Source organism: Lonchura striata, chromosome 6, assembly GCF_046129695.1.
Source record: "Lonchura striata isolate bLonStr1 chromosome 6, bLonStr1.mat, whole genome shotgun sequence".
NCBI classification, from domain to species: Eukaryota; Metazoa; Chordata; class Aves; order Passeriformes; family Estrildidae; genus Lonchura; species Lonchura striata.
Window position 1 is genome coordinate 2134027 of NC_134608.1, and position 19876 is coordinate 2153902.

Genomic DNA, 19876 nt, shown 5'->3' on the forward strand with positions numbered 1-19876 from the left:
ATCCAGCCCTGTCCTCTGGCAGTGGGAAGCCATTCCCTGTGTCCTGTCACTCCAGACCCTCACTCAAAGTCTCTCCATCCTTTTTGTTGGCTCCTACAGGTCCTGAAAGGCCACAATTAAGTCACCCCAAAGCTTCTCTTCTCCAGGCTGAAGAACCCCAAATCTCAGCCCTTCCTCACAGAGTGGAGCTGGCCCTCCCCATGGGGACTCACACCTGTGGCAGATGTCTGGTGCTCCTTGCTGCTGGAAAAACACACCTGAACACCATCCCTAATTTTCAGGCTGTCTGCCTTTTAGGAAGCAGAAAGATCCAGAAGCAATTGTTCCCCCTAAAATCTTCCAGCTGGGTTTTTGGAGATGGAGAGCAGTACCAGACTCCTTTATAGTGGAAGGCAAAGAGGCTTTCAGAAACTATTTCCCAAACAGAGACTTTATAGATTTAAGACAAATAAAAGAGAATGGTCTCTTACAACCAGCAGTCAGTGCTTTTTGGGATAAACCCAAAATTAAGATTTCCATGCTAATTTTACCAGCTTATTCTGCAGTTGCAACAGAGCCATCGCTTTGGATCTCTGAGCTGAATATTGCACGAGGACAAATATTGATTTTGTGGGTGCTCTCCAGATGGATCCTGCCAGTCCTCATCCCTCAGAACAAGCAGCAGCACGAGGCTAGATGAAAAATTCCCAGCTGTCACTCCCTATTTCCACATTTACAGCTTCCCCTGTTGAAAGGACAGAACCCAGAACATGCAGAAGTCCAGGATTTCCAAAAATTCCACATTTAAACCTGAATCCCAGATCAACCACTGGCACTCCTGACCACAGCTATAATGCAAATAAGGCTTAAATGTATTTACTTTTGCTGGCAATTGGTGAAATTGAGATGGTTTATCTCTGGCAGGGAAAATTGGGAGGAGGAGAACCTACCTTTCACTCAGAGACTTCTGACACTTTCTTACTCAAGGCCAATTAACTCAAGCAATAAGGGATTAACAGCTCATTAATGATGTTAGGCCAACTCCCTTTATTCTCCAGAAAACCAGATTGAGCATTTGTATAAGCAGAGGGGTTTTGCAGGTCTCAGTAGCCACTAAAAACATTTAATTCTCATCCCTGCTAATTATTACCGAAGGACAAAGACCTGGGGCAATAAAGATAACAATAATAGAGCAAAGATCAATGCACAACTTAACATTTATTTAGAGGGAAAAAAAATAACAAAAGAAGTCAACTCTGTGCTTCCAAGCAGAGGTTGGTTATTCTCCTATGAAATTTTTTTGGCAGATCCTCCTTTGCAAAATATTTGGCATCATCCTTCTAAAACTGAAAAGCTAAAGCTAGAAACAGACCCTGACCACAAAAGTATTATTTAGCAACTAATGCAGCACAAAAGATACAAATACCACATGAGGAAAAAAAAAATTTAAAAGGCCCCAATTTTCACTCAGCTGGAGAAAAAAACAAACCAGAAAAGAACCTTTTCAAGTTACAACTGTGTGCCTTACAGTGGTTTGAAAAGCTACTAGAAATAACTCACTTTCCTGGGGAATAATAAACATTTTTGAACATAAGATCATGAAAATCAAAGAATGCCCATGGAGCTGCTGATATACTCAAAAATGAACAGATGCCCAAAAGCTTTACAGACCAGGGTATAAAATAGGGAAAAGAAAAGAGGGGAAAAAAAAGAAAAATATACCTTCAAATACGTTAAACCACAAATCAAGATGGATTTTAAAAGGATTTATTCACCAGAAGATATGGAGAATAAATGTGAAACAATTTTATTGCATTCCTATGTTGAATGCCTAGACCACAACAGCAAAAAATCCCTCACAGTATTATGGAGTACAAACCTAAGTAATATTAAAAGATTTCATCAGCTGCAGGGGAATTTATTTATTCTTTAGAGATGAAAAAAACTAAGAGATGTGATAACCAAAATTTTTGAAGAAAATACCTATGTGTCTTCTTTTACTCACCAAAAAAAACCTAAAAAAACCCCCTAAAAAACCCAAAACCAAACCATCAACCAAAAAAAACCTGAAAATAAAAAATCTAGCTTTCAAGGCAGGGGGAAAATAAATTTCTGAAGGAAACTAAAAGAATTTAAGACCATCATTTACTTCTTTATCAAAAAAAAGTATTTTTTACTGCTTTGTAAATACGAGCTAACACACAGTGAGATGTGTCTCCTCAGAAAAGCAAAACTGAGGAGCCTCCAATGGCATTTTGAAGGGAAAAAATTGGAATTTTGAGATTGCAACTTTTATATCAAACCCTCCAAATCAAAGGTAAAAATGCTTTCCAACTCATTTTCCTTATCATAATTTATCTGATAGAATCTAGAGAGATTCAGGTGGACAATGTAAATTTAAGTAGAAAAATTTACCTCCACCAAAGCTGTTCAGTAATCACCTCCTTAAAATTTCAGTTCCTCGGAGATGAACTCACAATTACAAAATTCAAAATTAAAATGAATAAAATAATTAAAATTAAAATTAACAAGCCATAAATTTGCCTCGATGAAGAAAACAGATCAGTGTTTTGCCTTTTATTGTTAAATAAACCAGTGACCAGAACAGAATTAATAAAGAAGTTGTGTAATTTAAGAAGTCAAAGGAAAAATAGCTAAAAATAGGAGCTGGAAGATTCTTTTTCTGTTCTACAATTAAGCTTTGGTTTGCATCTGGACTGTATCAATTGTCACCTTCTTGGGCTGGGAGATGGGTAAGATTTGATGCTTCTTTCTGATGCTGGGACAGCTGTTCCTACTAAAATAAACCCCAGCATTTATTTACACTCTTCATTTTATAGTGATGAAATTAGTGATCAGCAATATTTCTAATTCAGGAGAAAACTCCACATCAGAACCTGGAATTCCGTTGGAATAAACAGAAATGATATTTCAGTAGGTGTTTTAGTGAGGAAAAACTGAAGTTCTAAACGTGCTGGGGTACATGAGAAAGGTTACAGAAAAAATATGTTTTGCACTTGTGCTGATGAAGCAGAGAGGAAATATGCTGCCATTTCATTACAGATGATAACTGAAAATCGTGCGAATTATCTCATCCTCTCACTCTTTATTTTTAGCCAGAACAGAGGGAAAAAAACTGTCTGATTTATTATTATTGTTATCTTAATTTGAACCAATGAACTCATGTAAATGATGTCACCTGGAAACAAGACTCTTTCAAGATGTCACATGAAAATTAGAATATTTTTCTACAATTTCACCTACAGCTATCAAGCACCAGTTTCACTTCAGTCACCTGATTTCAAGCACTTGGCCAGAGATGTCCTCACTTTACTTTGAAAGATGAACTAAAACCATGCTGCTCAAATAATAGGAGTTATTAAATAATTAGAATATTCTGGTAAATTGGGCCTGATTATTTAAGTTGCATCTTAAAAGAATTTTAAAACTTTTAAATTTTAACACACTTGACAACATTTTCCATCTTGCCTTATTTCTCTTGTCTACATAGATTTTGTTTTCTTTACTGTGTTTTCTGTAGGGCTTTAAATTGACATTTGCTGCATCCCTGAGTATAGGGAATTTTGAAGGAGTTTTGAAGGAGTTAGAGATGGGATTTCTGAGTTAGTTTTGATGATGTGGTTTATTTTCTTATTTTCTACATAGGTAGGAAGTGTGAGCTTGGTTTACATCTTTATAGTATGATTTAGAAGGTTATAAAAAACCTAGTTATAAGATTTTTTTAAGGATGTATTGATTAAGAGGGCTAAATTCCTAGTTGTAAGATTTTTTTAAAGGATTTATTGATTAATAAAACACTGTTAATAAGGATATTTACATTTTTTATTTAATCTTTAAATTATTTCACTTTATGGATTTATGTTATAGTGTAAGTTTTTTTAGTTAATCATGTTATGATACACAAACTACTAGTACTGTATTCTAAACTCCTTGTTTGCCTTTGTAACTACTTATAATAATTTTTTATATCTCAAACTCTAAAACTTTAAACTCTCCTTTACTTAATTTAACATGTGAACTATAAATCTATATTTTTGCTTTTAGTACTTAAGTTTGGAAGTTTTTTTTCTAGAGGTCAAAACTTGTGTTTAATTTGAAATTTTGGTTTACAGGCCTGAAGTTCTGAGAATTACAACTGCTCAATGAGAATTTTAGATTTTCTGTGCTGACAGGCACTGACCCCCAAGAGAGCTCTTCCAAAATGGAATGACAGAACTGGGATTATAGGTGTGGAGTTTGAGTAAAATGACATTAATAATAAAATAAATAAAAATAAAATATATAAATGAATAAAAATAATATTTAAATTAATTTAAAAATCACATAGTAAAAAACTCAGAGTTTAAGGTTTTAGAATACAGTAATTCATATAAAACAAGATAAAAGTTTGATCTCTCCCTGCAGCAGCTGTGTGCATTTTCCATGGACCAGCCTTCCCCAGGCAGACACCACGAAGGAATGTGCTGGAGAGAGCCAGAGGAAATCGTGGTAGAGGCTCTGCACAGCCTGGCTGCTTCCCTGTTCCCAAAATTCTGCCTCCACTCGAGGAAGCACAACAAAGCTCCCAGGGAAAATGATTTCAAAAGTCATGGAATGGTTTGGGTTGGAACAGGCGAGCATCACCTCGTGCTGGGAGCAGGGACACTTCCACTCCAAGGCTGCTCCAAGCTCTGGCCAACCTGGCCTTGAATAGTTCCAGGGATGGAGAATTTCCCAAAAAGCTCTCATGGAGCAAAGCCACAGCCTGTCCTCCTCCTCCATCCCTCCTGGAGCTGCCTGCAGCCAGCACAGTCAATCTGGACTCAAGACATCCCACTGCAGGATTTACACAAACCTCAACACCCACGGAATGAGAAAAAGGAAAAATCCATGGTCATGTGCCCTGGACAGGCTCGATGGATCATGAAACCAAAAACTGAGATCTCCTTATCCATCCTCAAAAATCCCTTTGTCCTGTTTGATACTGTGAGCCAAATTTAAAAACAAGACTCTCAAGTCTGGCAAAGTTTAGAAGGCTCTGTGTTAATCCAGAAGTTATTCCTACCTCTTCATAATTGACCAAGAAGCAGAGGATCAGAGCTCAACCAGTGCTTTAAATTTAATCACACTCATGCCTGAGAAAACAAAATTATTTTATCAGAAACTGCTCATCCTGGGGACTGTCTGGGGTCTTGGGCTGTGAATTTTTACAGGAGCACATCAAATATTCTCCCTTTACTCACTGCAGACCAAATGCTTCAAAATTTCACCTTCTGTTGTTTCCCAACCACTCATAAATAAAACACAAATACCTGAAGCTGTTCCATCACTGAGAGTCATGAGCACCCCTCAGGCACTGCTTCCTGTCAAATTTTAATTATTTTAGTTTTATCAAGAGAAAATACATCCATAAAAGATGGTATTGCCCCACCTTTATTCTTTTTACCTACCATGTTTATACATCTCTGTGCCTGTACAAGTGACTTTACCATTTATCTTCCCCTGGGATTAATGACTAAATCTCCCAAACATTTTTGGGAGCCTGGTGTTTATAATTCAACTCTGATCTTGCTTGTCTGTACGTTAAACAGCAAGTTAAGGCAAACAGAACTCAATTCTTTATTGCTTCAACAGCAATGATCAGCAAAGAATCACACACACACAGCTGAGACCAGGACAAAAATACAGCTTTTTGGGGTGGATCATCACAAATACAACTTTTTGGGGTGGACCATCCTCTCAAATGTAAGAAGCTATGCCTTTATTGCTGCACAAGACAAAGCTACTCAAAAAAAAACCCCTTAAGAATGATTCCTTATCAATAAGACAAGAGAGTCCCCCTTCACTCAGAAGAAAAACAGCACTTGTCATTCTGGGACGTCTCAAAATTCACATTTCAAACACGCTACAAATCCAGCTTTTTCCCACTGAGCTGCAAATATGGTTCATTCAGCTTTCTTTTTTCAGACATTCTTTCTCCAGCCAAATCTTCCTCATCTCTATGAAAACATGAACCTCCTAGACACAATATTCATGCAGAAGGCACAAAAATACACTTGGGGGAGGAGTCATTCCAACGTGCCAAGATATTAAATCTGGTATTAAAGATGCCATTTTGAAGGATCACTAAATGCAGCAGTTTTGGACACCAGGCCTGTGTGCTCTGAGGGTACCCATGAGTATATTTGTATAATCTTTTTACTATCTTTAGGAGAATAGAAGTCAGTGGAAACACACAGAGCAACACCCAGGAGATTGTCCACTGGGAGAGGACAATCCTAGAAGCAATTCTGTTTTTCACTCTCCCATGTGCTCTTTCATTCAAGAGCTTCAAAGACATGGTCAAGCTGCAGCTTCTCCACACAGTTTTCCATCCATCATGGAAAAAGGTAAATTTTGGCTTGGGAGGACTATGCAGACACTATCCACTGTGAAATGAATCGCTCCAGCATTTGGGTGAAACAATTTAGAAACCTGAACAGCAAAACAGAAACCTCTCTGTGCCAAACTCACAAATTTTTGAAAGAAGAGTTTATCCAGACTCCATATGTGATTTTCACTGGAAATCCAGAATGGGTAAGGGAACAGCATAACTCCCCAAATCAAAGGTGGCTGTGTCCACCAAACCTTGCTAAGTGTTTTACTGCTAGAAATCCTTCAGAAACTTGGAAAGAACTCTTCTGGCTTCTTTGGAAAATTTAAAATCCAAAAACGTAATGGAATGGCAAAATATGAGAAAGTCACAGAATCCCAGAATGGTTTGGGAGGGAATTTAACAATCAACTCATTCCACCTCCTGCCATGGCAGGGACACCTTCCACTGTCCCAGGCTGCTGCAAGCCCTGTCCAGCCTGGCTCTGGGCACTGCCAGGGATCCAGAGGCAGCCTGTGCCAGGGCCTCCCCACCCTCCCAGCCAGGAATTTAATCCTAATATCCCATCTAACCCTGCCCTTTGTCAGTGTGAAGCCATTCCCTTTCATCTTATCACTCCACATCCTTGTGAAAAGCCTTGGCAATCTCAACCACCAGGCATCGAGATTGCCTTGAGCTGAAGAACAACTTCATGAATATGGAGATGTCCCTCTGAACTGGAATCTCCTTGGGCTGATGCTGCCTCTCCTCTTCACTCCCAGCTGCAAGCAAGCAGCAGGTGCCAACCACAGCTAAAGGTAGCAGGGAAGGTTGTTTTTCCAGCTGGAATGAGCAGGGACAGTTGCTGGTGTCAGCAGAACGCGCTGCCAAACTCCGTCACGGCCTTGCTGACAGGAAGAGCTGCTCCCTCTGACAGGGATGATCTGTGAGCTTCCACCACGCAGCTCTCTGACAGGACTGGGGCTCAGCCACTCATCCCAGAAATCCTGGATGCTTTCCAGGTTATCCAAATGTTGGCGATGGAAATAATCACTGCATCTTCTGCAGACAGTGAGGAAGGAAGGAGATCCTGGCAGGCAAATCTTCTCATCTTCCATCTGCTCTTCCCTCTCAGGTCTCTGCTGTTGGGGGGTGAGTGGTGTGTGACCTGCACTGTTTGCTCCCTCTTAATGGATATCTCACATTGAGAAGAAATTAGATTTTATTCACAGAATTCACAGAATCACTGGGCTGGAAGAGACCTTCATGATCAAATCCAACCCAGCCCAAACACCTCAACTAAAGATGCCACATCCAGGCTTTGTTAAACACACACAAGGATGGTGACTCCACCACCTCCTCTGTTTTTAAGATTTTGGAGAGTGCCTGGCTCCTCAAAGTAAGAGACAGGGAGAAATAACCATAGGGGAAACACTACTCCCACCATGTAACTTCCCATTAACAGAAAACCAAGAATTCCAGAACAGTTTGGGTTAGAAGGGACATAAAAAATCATCCAGGTCCATCCCTGCCATGGGCAGGGACACCTTCCACTGTCCCAGGCTGCTCCAAACACATCCAACCTGGCCTTTGGCACTTCCAGGGATCCAGGGACAGCCACAGCTTCTCTGGGCACCCTGTGCCAGGGCCTCCCCACCCTCCCAGCCAGGAATTCCATCCTAATATCCAACCTTGATTTCCCTTCTTTCACTCTGAACCCATTAGTCCTTGTCCTGTCACTACAGCTCCTGAGAAACTGAAACATGAGCAACAGGATACAATATTTAAAACCAAGCAGCTTGGAACATCCCACATCAAAGACCAAATCCTTAATAAGAAAAACTACTACAAACATTTCAAATGGAAACCCAAAGGTTTCACCTTCCACTGCTGAATATCATCACAGAGGGTGTCAACAAGCCACAGAGCATCTTGGTTCTCAAAACAGAAATCCTGACTGCATCCTAAAAGAAAAGCATGCCATTCCCAAGAAGAGGAACTCCACAGCAATAAGAAAAAACTCAAGAGCCTTGGTTTGATGTCATTCCAAACACCATTCTCATGGAAAAAAAGAGCACACGGAGTTCAGGCATGGCTACAGCCAACACTGCTGCCCAGAGGGCTTTGATCTGCAGAGGAAGAGTGGAATCCCCCACACGACAGATGTTTTATGGTCATTTATATGTGGAAGCAATGTATATTCACCAGGGACTGAAGTGCTGAGTCAGGGGTGGCTGAATCCAATTGGTCTGCAGCTGCCAAAACATGTTTGTATGAAGTTGGGAGTATGTGATTAAAAGCTGTCACAGCCATAACTGTTCTCTGGTATCAAAAAAACAGCTTTAGTACTCTGTTCTTAACCTGTTGACTTAAGCAGTAAAATTTTCATTATCTGAGAGATTAGAATGACATTGAGAATTGTTTTCTAAACATCAAATCCAGCCTTTGGCTGCACCAAATCCGGAGCTCTAGAACAAGGCAGTGACCACACAAGCAGGGTTGAACTCTGATTCAAACTGGACAGAGTTTGAATCACAGATAGTGGACAGATACTTTTACAGCAACCTTTAAAAAAAGAAAACACAAAGAAAGTAAAACAAATATTGTTGTTGTTTGTTTTAAATTGAATGTGAGCAAAAAGTCTTTGTGTGCCACAATCCAATTTCATCGCTCACTATTTTCCAGCAGCAATTGCTGGCAAAACACTGCAGGTTTCTTCTAAGCTAATGCCTTTATTTGGTGCAGGAGACTAAAAAATAATGACAATAATCTCAAGAGAAGAGAGACTGATCAGGTGACTCCAGAAAGAATGAAATTTTCAATAAAAATGATATTCAATAAAAATGCGCCCCTTGTTTACAGGCAGCTTCTGCCACGAATTTGCTGCATTCCTTGTCCCTTGTGCTTACTTTTCAAGAAAGCCACTGTGACACTGCTCACAATCCTGCTTGGAAAAGCCCAAACAAGCCAGCTTTAGAATTGCTGCACAAGGTCATGTTTGATCATCGGGGAGCACAGACATGCCGCTATTCATCCGGCCGGCCGCGGCTGCCGGGCCCGGCACATCCACGGCCCCGGCTCAGCTGCCAAACAACAGCCTCCAACAAGGATGAATTTACATCCACCACCATCAACCACCCTTTTGTTCCCCTCTGCAGAAGCAAGGAGCACTTACAACTCTGTTTGGGCCACTTGGGAGTGAAAAACACAAAAAGCTGAGCCCTGGGAATGGTTTGTGGTGGAAGGGATCTTAAAGCTCGTCCCATTCCACCCCTGCCATGGCAGGGACGCTTTCCACTCTGCCAGGCTGCTCCAAGTCTCATCCAACCTGAAACACTTGAATATTTCCCCTAAATCTCTCCACCAGACCTCTTCAGAGCCATGAATAAACACTCCAATTAAAAAATCCATACAGGAAATCTCAGGAAGGATGAGCAGCAGCAAATTATGCCCTGAATTCAAGTCCTGTTTTCCAAAGCCCTTTGAGGACACCGAGAGCCACAACTGCACACAAGCAAACGACTGGATGTTGTGATGCAACCAAATTCCACAAGTTAAGCAAAACAGGCCAGTCTTCTGCTATTCCAAGTACTTCCAGCAAATGCCATGGACTGCAGGAACTTGTGATGATGCAGCTGATGGTGGGACCTTGTTATCAACCCAGCCTTAAACAAATGAGGACTACAAAGCCCTACAGAGAAGCTGCAGGTTCACTCACGGGTCATGCTGGTGTGAAAACCCATGCTGGGAAACATCTAACCACACTGGGAATTTACCTGGGAGGAGATCTGACCAGCCACTTCCCAGCGCTGGAGGTTAAATGCCATTTATAGTCTCCAGCAGCTTTTTCAAATTTTCTGCTCCAAGATCCCAGTCAAATGTGTGCTTCTTCATCAACCACACACACACAACATCTATTTCAGCATGAAACAGATGCATTTCAGAATTTCTGAATGCAAACACAATACATTTATGTCATTTTTAAACACTGCCTTGAGATTTTATTTTTTATGACAATGGGAAGACCTTTCCAGGAAAGGCAGATTAGAGAGACACTGGGGACATAAAAATACTATTTTTTAAACAGCATATTATTAAGTTCCAGTTCTCATCTTTGCTATTACAACCTCTTCCACGAGTCAGTAATTCAAGGTATCTTGGTGCAATGCTGTAAGGGATAAATTATTGCAATGGATCAGAACTGGTTTAACATTAAAATCCTCTATTAAAAAGAAAAAAAAAAAAAGCTTTCCCACCACATATGAGACAACTAACAAGTCAGGATTGTAATGGAAATTACTTCCAAGACTGCTAGACACAAACTTGGATCTATTTACACAGGCTGTGAATAGACAAGAGTTTATTTACAGATGGTTTCTCCCCGGCCCTGAAATGCATTTTGGGGAAAAAAGATATTAAAACAACATCAACAATCCAGCACTTAGGAGCAATCCTACAATCAGCCATTGTGTGCCATGTGACAGACAAGAGAAATAAACCCCACAAACACTAAGAAAACACATCTCTGTTTAAAGCTTCCATGGTAGTCATGAAAAGCAAAGTGGGCAGGGGAATTTTGGAAAAGCCTTTAAATATTCTTCTGTAACCTAATCGTGAAGATAAATATTTGCTTAACCTCCACCTTCACCATCCAAAAATGAGCCAATTACTCTAAAAGCTACCAAATGCCCCAAGAAGAATTTAAAGCATTAACCACAACCACCAAAAAGCATCAGAGGAAGAGGCAGATGTCCCACAATCTGAGAGGCTGCCTGGCTTAGACATCCCAAAAACAACTGTGCTGGAGACGCTGGTGACTCATTATTAGTGAAGGAGCAGAGAAACCACTTGAAGAGGTGAGGGGAAAATTCCATTTTAATTTAAGAGGCCTCTCTAGCAAACCTTCCCCGAGCTCTGCAACATAAAAACACTTGGATATTCACTAATAAATGCATTTTATAAACACTTCCGACAGCCCTCCTCAAGCACAAGATGTGCCATCTGCACTGAGACTTACCGGGGGTAAGAAAAATAAAAGTACAATGTTTATACGTTAAGTCCTTTCAAGAAAAAAAGGTTTACCTTATTTTTAAAATTATTATAACATCAATAGGTTTGCTGTGCATATTTGTCATAAAAGGCAGTGCCATCTGATTCAGCATTCCCTTGATACAGTTCCTGTTGCAGGCCTTTACAAAAACAAAGAGCAAACCAATGACCTAGAAACAAATGAAGCTTCCCAAACTACTTTAAACTCATTAACTTTGTACTTGGTTCAGACTCATAACAGCGCCCGAAACTCCTGCCAAAAACTTCTGATTGAGATTTGCCAGGCTGCACCAGGAGAAAGTTTGGGTTGACTCCTTATCTGAAGCCGTTTCAGGAGCAGAAGGAGCATTTTTCATAAGCCAAAGAGCGGAGGAGGGGGGGCAGAGGGCTGTGGTTTTTTTGTTTAAAGGGGATGGATGTGTTTACATGGCACGGAGCAGAGCCATGCATCCAACCCAGCTCCGGAAGCGGAAGCTGGATGACATGTCAGCACAGCTCTCCACTAATTACCAGGATAATGAGAAGCAGAATATTTCTCTTTTTTTCCACAAAGGGATGACACAAAAACACTTCCCTGCAACGCAACTAGTTATTTCTTGTCGTGCTGCCTGGTTATTTCTTGTCATGCTGCCCTGTACTGGGCAGGCACACACAAACAAAGCAGCTCAAGGTAGGCAGAAGTCCAGATTTATGACAGTTGAAACGTTCTTTTAAAGGATTTAGTGCTAGAATCCCTAGGAAAATAGTTGACTGATCTGTGCACAGCACTGTAGGATTAAAAAAAAATAAAGAGGAAGGTAAATACGCACCATGAAAACTTTTAAAAATAACTCCCTGAGGTCATAAGTAACCATTTCAAAGGGGTGGTGGGAACAAGATCCATCCATAAAACTTCAATTTGAACATGAGCTAAGAGCCCTCCCCCAGCAGGAGCAATTACTGCTGCCTTTCATGTGGCACAGTAGCACACCTTCCCTTGCACGCTTGGCTGTGTCAGGTCTATTTTAAACACACACAACAGCACTACAAAGGAACACATCCCACAGCCTTCCTCCCCGTGCAGCTGAACACGCACATTACCAAGCCCAGGTCGAAAACTTTGAGGCTTTCTTTTTAATTCACTTTTATAATAAAAGCTGCTGAGCATCCCTGAGGTGTGAGGAACATCCCTGAGGGATGAGGACAGGGCTCATATGAGAAGAACACACCACTGGCCTGCACCTCCTGTCCCCCACGCCTGTGGTTCTGTTGATGCGAGCATCAGCATAGAATTGCAGAATCCCAGAATGGTTTGGCTTAGAAAGGACCTAAAAGATCACCCAGTTCCAACTCCCTGCATGGACAGGGTCACTTTTTATGCACCATTCCAAGAGCATCTACTTGATGTGCTGCACTAACTCTACCTCGTGCTGCAGCTCCGTTCCAGCTTCTGAAGAGCTTTAATCAGCTTCTGCTTTTCACAGGCTATTATTAACCTCGGGGATAAAGCAGCACCCTTTTAATCAGGTGCTTTAACTGGATGCGTTCTGCATACAGGTACAGCCAAGAGATATCCTCTACCTCCTCGGGCAGTAACGTGGGAAGAGCTGCCTGCGATATTCACCGATCAAACCCCCAAGAAGGGAAGCGGTAGGAGCGAACCTTCTCTAGCGCTGCAAGCACAGAATCCCAGAATGGTTTGGGATGGAAGGAACCTTAAAGATCTCATTCAGCCAAACCCTTTGTCACGGGCAGGGACACCTTCCACTATCCCAGGGTGCTCCAAGCCCCGTGCAATCCGGCCTTGGGCACTTCCAGGGATGGGCACAGCCTCTCTGGGCACCCCGTGCCAGGGTCTCACCTCCCTCACAGACAATCCTTTCCCACACAAGCGGGAATGCTCCGGCTTTGCCAGAGGCGGCCCCCCCGCCGCTCACCTTGTACACGTCGCCGTAGGTGCCGCTCCCCACCCGCTGGATCAGCTCGTAGTCCTGCTGCGGGTTCCGCCTCAGGATATCCCCGCTGGCCCGCGCCGCCGGCTCCATCTCCGCGTCCCCGCCGGCCCCGGGATGCTCCTACCGCGGCGGCCCCCGGCCCATGGCTCCTGCGGCGGCTCGGGGGGCTCCGGGCGGCCCAGACAAAGGCGGCCGCGCCCTCCGCGGCTCCCGGGGCTGCTCGGGACAACCAGGAAGAGCGGCGGCGGGCGGGGAGCGAGCGGGCTCGGAGGGAGCTCCGGTGCCGCCGGCGCTGCGGCCCGTCCGCCGGGGCGGCCAGGCCGGGCGGCTCCTACCTGCGCGCCGCAGCCCTTTGTCCCGCCGGGGAGGGAGCGAGGGAGGGGGAGCACCGCCACCGCCTCCTCCTTTTCCTCCTCCTCCTTCTCCTCCTCCTCCTTCTCGCTCTCCTTCCGCGGCCGAGCCGGGCCGGCTTCGCTCGGCTCGGGACGGGACGGGCCGGCAGCGCCGCCGCAGCGCCCCGGCGCGGCCAACGCGGGGCCCGCTCCCGGCCCGGCCCCGCTCCGAGCCCGGCCCCGAATCGAGCCCGGCCCCGCTCCGGGCCCGGCCCCGCTCCGAGCCCGGCCCCGAATCGAGCCCGGCCCCGCTCCGAGCCCGGCCCCGAATCGAGCCCGGCCCCGAATCGAGCCCGGCCCCGCTCCGAGCCCGGCCCCGAATCGAGCCCGGCCCCGCTCCGAGCCCGGCCCCGCTCCCGGCCCGGCCCCGCTCCGAGCCCGGCTCCGCTTCAGGTTCGGCCCCGCTCCGAGCCCGGCCCCGCTCCGAGCCCGGCCCCGCTCCGAGCCCGGCCCCGCTCCGAGCCCGGCCCCGCTCCCGGCCCGGCCCCACTTCAGGTTCGGCCCCGCTCCGAGCCCGGCCCCGCTCCGGGAACCGCCGCCGTGGAGCTGTTACAGGGCCCTGTTACAGGGCCGGCGGCTGCCGCGGCTGGGGCTTATGCAATCCCAGAATGGTGTTGGTTCGAAGGGAGCTTAAATTCCGTCCCATTCCATCCCCTGCCATGGCAGGGACACCTTCCACCAGACCAGGGTGCTTCAAGCCCTGTCCAACCTGGCCTTCGGCACTTCCAGGGATCCAGGGGCAGCCACAGCTGCTCTGGGCACCCTGTGCCAGGGCTTCACCCTCACAGCCAAGAATTTCTTCCCAATATTCAACTTAATTCCCTTATCCAGCCTGAAGCCATTCCCTGTGTCCTGTCCCTCCATCCCTTGTCCCCAGCCCCTCTCCAGCTCTCCTGGAGCCCCTTCAGGCCCTGCAAGGGGCTCTGAGCTCTCCCTGGAGCTTCTCCTCTCCAGGTGAGCTCTCCCAGCTCTCCCAGCCTGGAGCAGAGAGGTTCCAATACTTGGAGCATCTTTGTGCCTCTTCTGACCCTGTTCCAATAGGTCTTTGTCATGGAGGGAGAAGTGCAGGTATAGGCAGGGCTTTCAGCCTGTACCCCTTGGTTTGTGGCAGGAAGAAAGCCCCCAGTTTGCCTACACCACCTATATTTTATATATCTATATCTATATCTATGTATATATATATATATATATATATATCCATATGTATGCTTATACCAAACACCAAGCTGAGCTTTCCACCTTTCACACCAGAGGCTGGGACACTTCCCAAGAGACTTGAGAGGAGATGGAAAAGGAGGAGGAAGACGAGGAGGATGTAGGACTGATCTGGATTGCAGCCTTGCAGCCACATCGTGTAATCCTTCTCATGGGCTAATCAGTTACTGTGGCATTTAGCTTTGTGGGTAACCAGTGCAATGGAAGTCACACCAGAATTACCTCAGACTTGTTGGGACTTATCTCCCTGGGCTCCCTTAATCAAAAAAAAAAAAAAGCTTCCGTGAACCTGCAAAGTGGAAAGCATTTATAGCTGCCTTTCCCAATTATTTTCAGCGAAGCAGCTGAAATTCTGGGCAAAGCTCACCCACGGTCTCTGAAATTAATGCTGAACCATTTAAGAAGCCCAAAGGTGGGGATGGGGAGTAGAGGAATGCTGGAATTTGCAGTAGCACTCGCTGCAAAGAGAATCATTAGGGCCTGAAAGGAGGTGTGATTTTCTAGGCGTAAAAACTACCACATACTCAGAGCAGGAAATATGTCTCCAGAAGTTAGGTAGAAAAAATTCAAATGGATGCCAGATGTAGGAGTCTCTGGTGTCCAGTATTGGTTATTTCAGAACAGATTCTGCTTCTTTGGCAGCCACACACCCCAGCAGGCCCAATATAGTCTAATGATAATGTAGCCAGGCACTGATCCTGAGTTTAAAATGGAGCCTGGGCTTTGAACTTGGTCTTGCATTTAGAAATCCCACATGTAGTACCCGACAGAGTGGTGTGGATTGCATAAGATTTTCCTTCAAACCACAGGCTCCATAGCAGACTTCATTAGGATCTGTGGTGCTTTAGGTTAAACTCAAAGGCATAGTGTGCAGACTCCTGGGAATTGCATAGTGGCCTTTAGGTTTACTGGGATTTATTTATGGATTCGTTTGGGCTGCAAAATGTAACGTGCTCTGCCTCCCAGAAACAGGAGAGCTCAGGGCTGCTCACTGAAAGAGATTCCCATTTAATCTCCCCTTGTACTCTCCAAGCCTTCTGCATCCTGTACATCCTTTCCAACATAAATACCTAAGTTTTCCTGAACCCCCAACAAATAAGAAACTATTTACCCTTTAGAGAGCTGTATTTCCTCAAGTGATTTTTAACAAAGCAATTACCTTTCCCCTCATAAATCAGCTTCCTGTGCACCCGATGGGAAGCTGTTTGTGTCCTTTTTCTTTCCCCTTCCTCAGCTGAGGCTTTTCACTCTGCTGACTTGCTGCCCCTGACAAGCACAGCAAAAAGGACATTTCATTTTCCAGTGGCAGATGGTGCATTAAGACGTGGCCTCCTAGAACATCTCTCAGATCTGAGGGGCTGCAATTCACTGCAAAAGCTGCTGTACTTAGTCCTTGCTGGGTTAAGTTTCACTTCCCACCTGGTGGTGCAGTTTCTCATCCTATCTTGCCAGTGGTGGAGAGTGAGTTCTCAGAGCCCATCTTGTATTTCTGAGCTTTAATCCACCTTTCCTAACTGGGTCTCAGTGCTGGAAGCATATCTGGGAGCTGCCCATAGATAAAAGCAGCACTGGGAATGGATTATTGTTACCCTTTCATGATTAGGAAAATGAGGAAACTGCCTAAAATTGTGCCAAGAGAGGTTGAGGTTGGATATTATGGAAAATTGCTTCAGGGAAAGAGTGGTCAGGCATTGTTTGCCCAGAGCAGTGGTGGAAACCATCCCTGGAGGGTGACAGGAGCAGTGTGAAGGTGGCACTTGGGGACGTGAGTCACTGATGACTATGGCAGTGCTGGGTTAAGGCTTGGGCTCAATGGCCTTAGAGGGCTTTTCTAACCTTAACAATTTAATTAACGATTCTAATGAGTTGTGCAGAGTTTCCAGTACAAGACACAGACCCTGTACCCTGCCAGGCCCATACTCCTGAGCACACACTGCGTTTTCCACCCCGGACCACGCTGCTTTTCTGGTCAAGCGTGTTCAGGAATGTGCTTTTATGCAGCATCTTCCATCTGAACAGGTCGCAGCCTTAAAAGGAATGTTAAGTGCTTTTACATAAGGCATTACGTGGGTTTGGAGAATGTGATCTGTTTGTGCTGTAGTCTGAGGAGGAAGAACAGCCACGGTTATTTGAATGAGACACCAAGGAGCACCAGGTAACGGTGGCTGCAGAGCTGTAGAAATTTCTAACTGAACAAGATAATAAAGGTGGTTTTAAAAGCAGTGAAAATACTTCAACCCTAGTGGGTTTTTTTTAACTACTAAAATATCTTTAATTTTACACAGTCTATCAAACACACATGGAAGGCATTCATAACTGCTGCAGCACCTTCCCTATGATTTGAAATTTATTTTTATATTTTTTAAGGTTGTGGTTTGTATTTTTCAGGCTTGTTTTCCTCCCCAGTGGAACACACACTTGTTTCACCCACTTCCCTGCAGTGGAGCCATTCCCAGGCTTTCTGTGGGCAGCTTTCCACCCCTGAGTCCAGTTCAGGATTCTGAACCTCCGAAAGCTTCTTGGCATCCCTTTGGCAGCTTTCAGTGCTGTTCATGCTGCTTCACCTGCTCTGCTATCAGAATCCAGAATAAGAGGGATAGGGAGGATTTTGTGAGATCCTGAATGGTTTCTTGCTGCTGCTGGAATGGCCCTTTGGGGGATAATTGGGATGGCAGCAGATGTGGGCACATAATGACAAGGACAAAAAAATGCCTGGAAAAAAATAAAGAGCAGAAAGAGAGAGAAATCCTGGCAAGATGGATGGAGAGAACACAGCCAAGGGCAAGAGAAGGAGGAGACATCCAGGCCTGTTGGATGTTTGTTATGTCCAGCTTGGGAATTCACTTGCTCAGGGAAGCATCAGCCTGCCATAGACTGAGGATCTCTCCAGGGGTTGTGCTGAGATGCTGTGGGAAGAGAGAAAAGACAGTAAAGGAAGAGAAAATCCTTTTGTCCCTTGCAGGAGCAGGAGAATTGAACAAGACACAACTCAGTCCTGTGTGCAAGGATTTGTTTTTCACGGAAGGAAGAGGGGCACTGTGGCTATACATTATATTTGTGTCACCCCGTTTACGTAGATGCATCTCAGGAGACTTTGCAGCTGATTGTGCTCTTTGCATTCAAAGGAAGGAAACCAGCTGGATGCCCTTCCCTCCCACGAGCACGCACAGAAGGGCAGAGGTGAGACCAGACAGCAACTGCTCAGCACAAGGATGCAGGAAAATGTGGCCATTTCCATGAAAAACAGCATTAAAAAGGGAAATTCAGAGCACTGCCTGGAAACCCGGCTGCTTCCCCTGTTTCCAGGTGCACCAACCTGGCTGGAACATTTTGCAAGTATCCTGCTGAATCATCCAGGCAGGTGGATTTGGTTGGTTCTGCCAAGAGGAGCTGGAAGCCTTTTTCTGGCTGAGGTGTATCTTCAAGGGGAAATCCTAGAAACAAACCTGGCACGCACGGATTTTGGCTTGGGCTCACTAAAGCCACGTTGCAAACAAAAAAGGAGGCTGGTGAGGAAGGATGTTTTCGATAGTGTCCATCTGCCTGTCAGTGCAGGAGAGAGGGGACAAATGAAAAACACGATTGGAAATAGATGGGAATTTTGGCTTAGGAGAGAGCCTCTGCCTTGCTGACCTTTAAATGGTGGAATCATGGAATTACCCTGAGGATCATCCAGTTCAACTTCTGGTCCTGCACAGACACCCCAAAAATCCCACCCCAAAAATGCCTGAGAGTTCTCCTGGAGCTCTGGCAGCCTTGGGAACATGACCATTCCCTGGGGAGCCCCACCACATTCTGGGGAAAAAAAACCTTTTCCTAATAAAGAGAAATAAAAGGATCACAGTCAGATGATCCACAGCCACCGAGGTAAAACCAGGCCTGGGCTGATGATTCTTTATCTCCATGTTTATTTTATTCTTAAGTAACTCCTTTAGTTTATGGAGCATCTTCCAGAAGGAAGAATCTCCACACTGATTGATTAAACAAGTCATTTAATTAACTGCTGGAATTCTGTCACCTCCACAGTGAAATACCTCTGTGCAGCCCTAGTGTGCAGTCGTGTTTACAGAAGCAGCAAAGATAATTCCTCTGGCTGCAAAGCCCATGTAGGCGGTCACAGCACAATTTGGGGTGAGAAATGGGAGCTGCAGGAATAGCAGGATTTCCTAAGCAACACAGATCTGCTTCACTTAAAATATTACAGGAAGAAAAAGAAAAAAAAAAAAACCAAACCAAACAACAGAAAGATGTTAGGAAGGTTTTAGCTTCAGGACGGAGGAAAAAGCTGATCCCGTTTTATCCCTTTTTGGTATTTTCAAGGAATTGAGGCCTCCTAACCCTAGAATAAAGGTTCAGAAATGAAACCAGTGATGAGGAATCTCTGCCAGGCAGAGACATCCCCCTGCAATGCTCTTCAGACACATTTGGTATCTAGATCCCTTTGACTTTCCCATGCAATTCAGCAGAAGCAGTGAAAGAGCAAAGCGTGAGAAGGCAGAAGTGATAATAAAAACTAAACTAAAACATCCCAGACCCTCAGATAACCACTTCAAGAACAGATCTGTCACCCAGGGGCTCAGGCAGAGCCTTGTCCAAGGAAAACCCATGAGGATGGCAGCATTTTCCTCAGCAGCAAGTCCCAGCGAGCCCGTGGTGGCACCTGAGCAAGAGCAGAGCCTTGGCAGCGTCCCTTTGGCACCTCTTACATAAGTGTTGCACAACGCGCCCGGGTTCTGTTTGCAAAGGGCTGGGGATATGAAAAGCAACTGGAAATGCTGCCTGGGTAAGTGGGACATCGAATCAAGGTAAATTATGAAACGGCTCCCGCCAGCGGAATGCAGCTTGGATTTCAATCCAGGTTTTCTCCAAATTCCGGGGCCTTTCCTGCGCTGGGTCTCGCGGTGTTGAACACCAGCTGTGCTCTCCCTCTGTGGGGCATTTTCTCTTTTTGCCTT

General features: G+C 44.9%; 1 protein-coding gene across 2 annotated transcripts in view; it reads right to left on the reverse strand.

Annotated features, from left to right (window-relative positions):
- MAP4K5 (mitogen-activated protein kinase kinase kinase kinase 5) overlaps window positions 1–13577 on the reverse strand; it is a 60138-nt gene extending 46561 nt beyond the window's left edge. Inside the window, exon 1 of one of the 2 annotated variants that reach the window (XM_021536073.3) lies at window positions 13297–13573. In XM_021536073.3, the coding sequence (XP_021391748.2) occupies window positions 13297–13404 (108 nt within the window). In that variant the 5' untranslated portion in view covers window positions 13405–13573. Of the gene's footprint in view, window positions 1–13296 lie in introns of both variants that reach the window. The other variant, XM_077783873.1, reaches the window with a different exon arrangement.
- Window positions 13578–19876: the final 6299 nt, after the last annotated feature.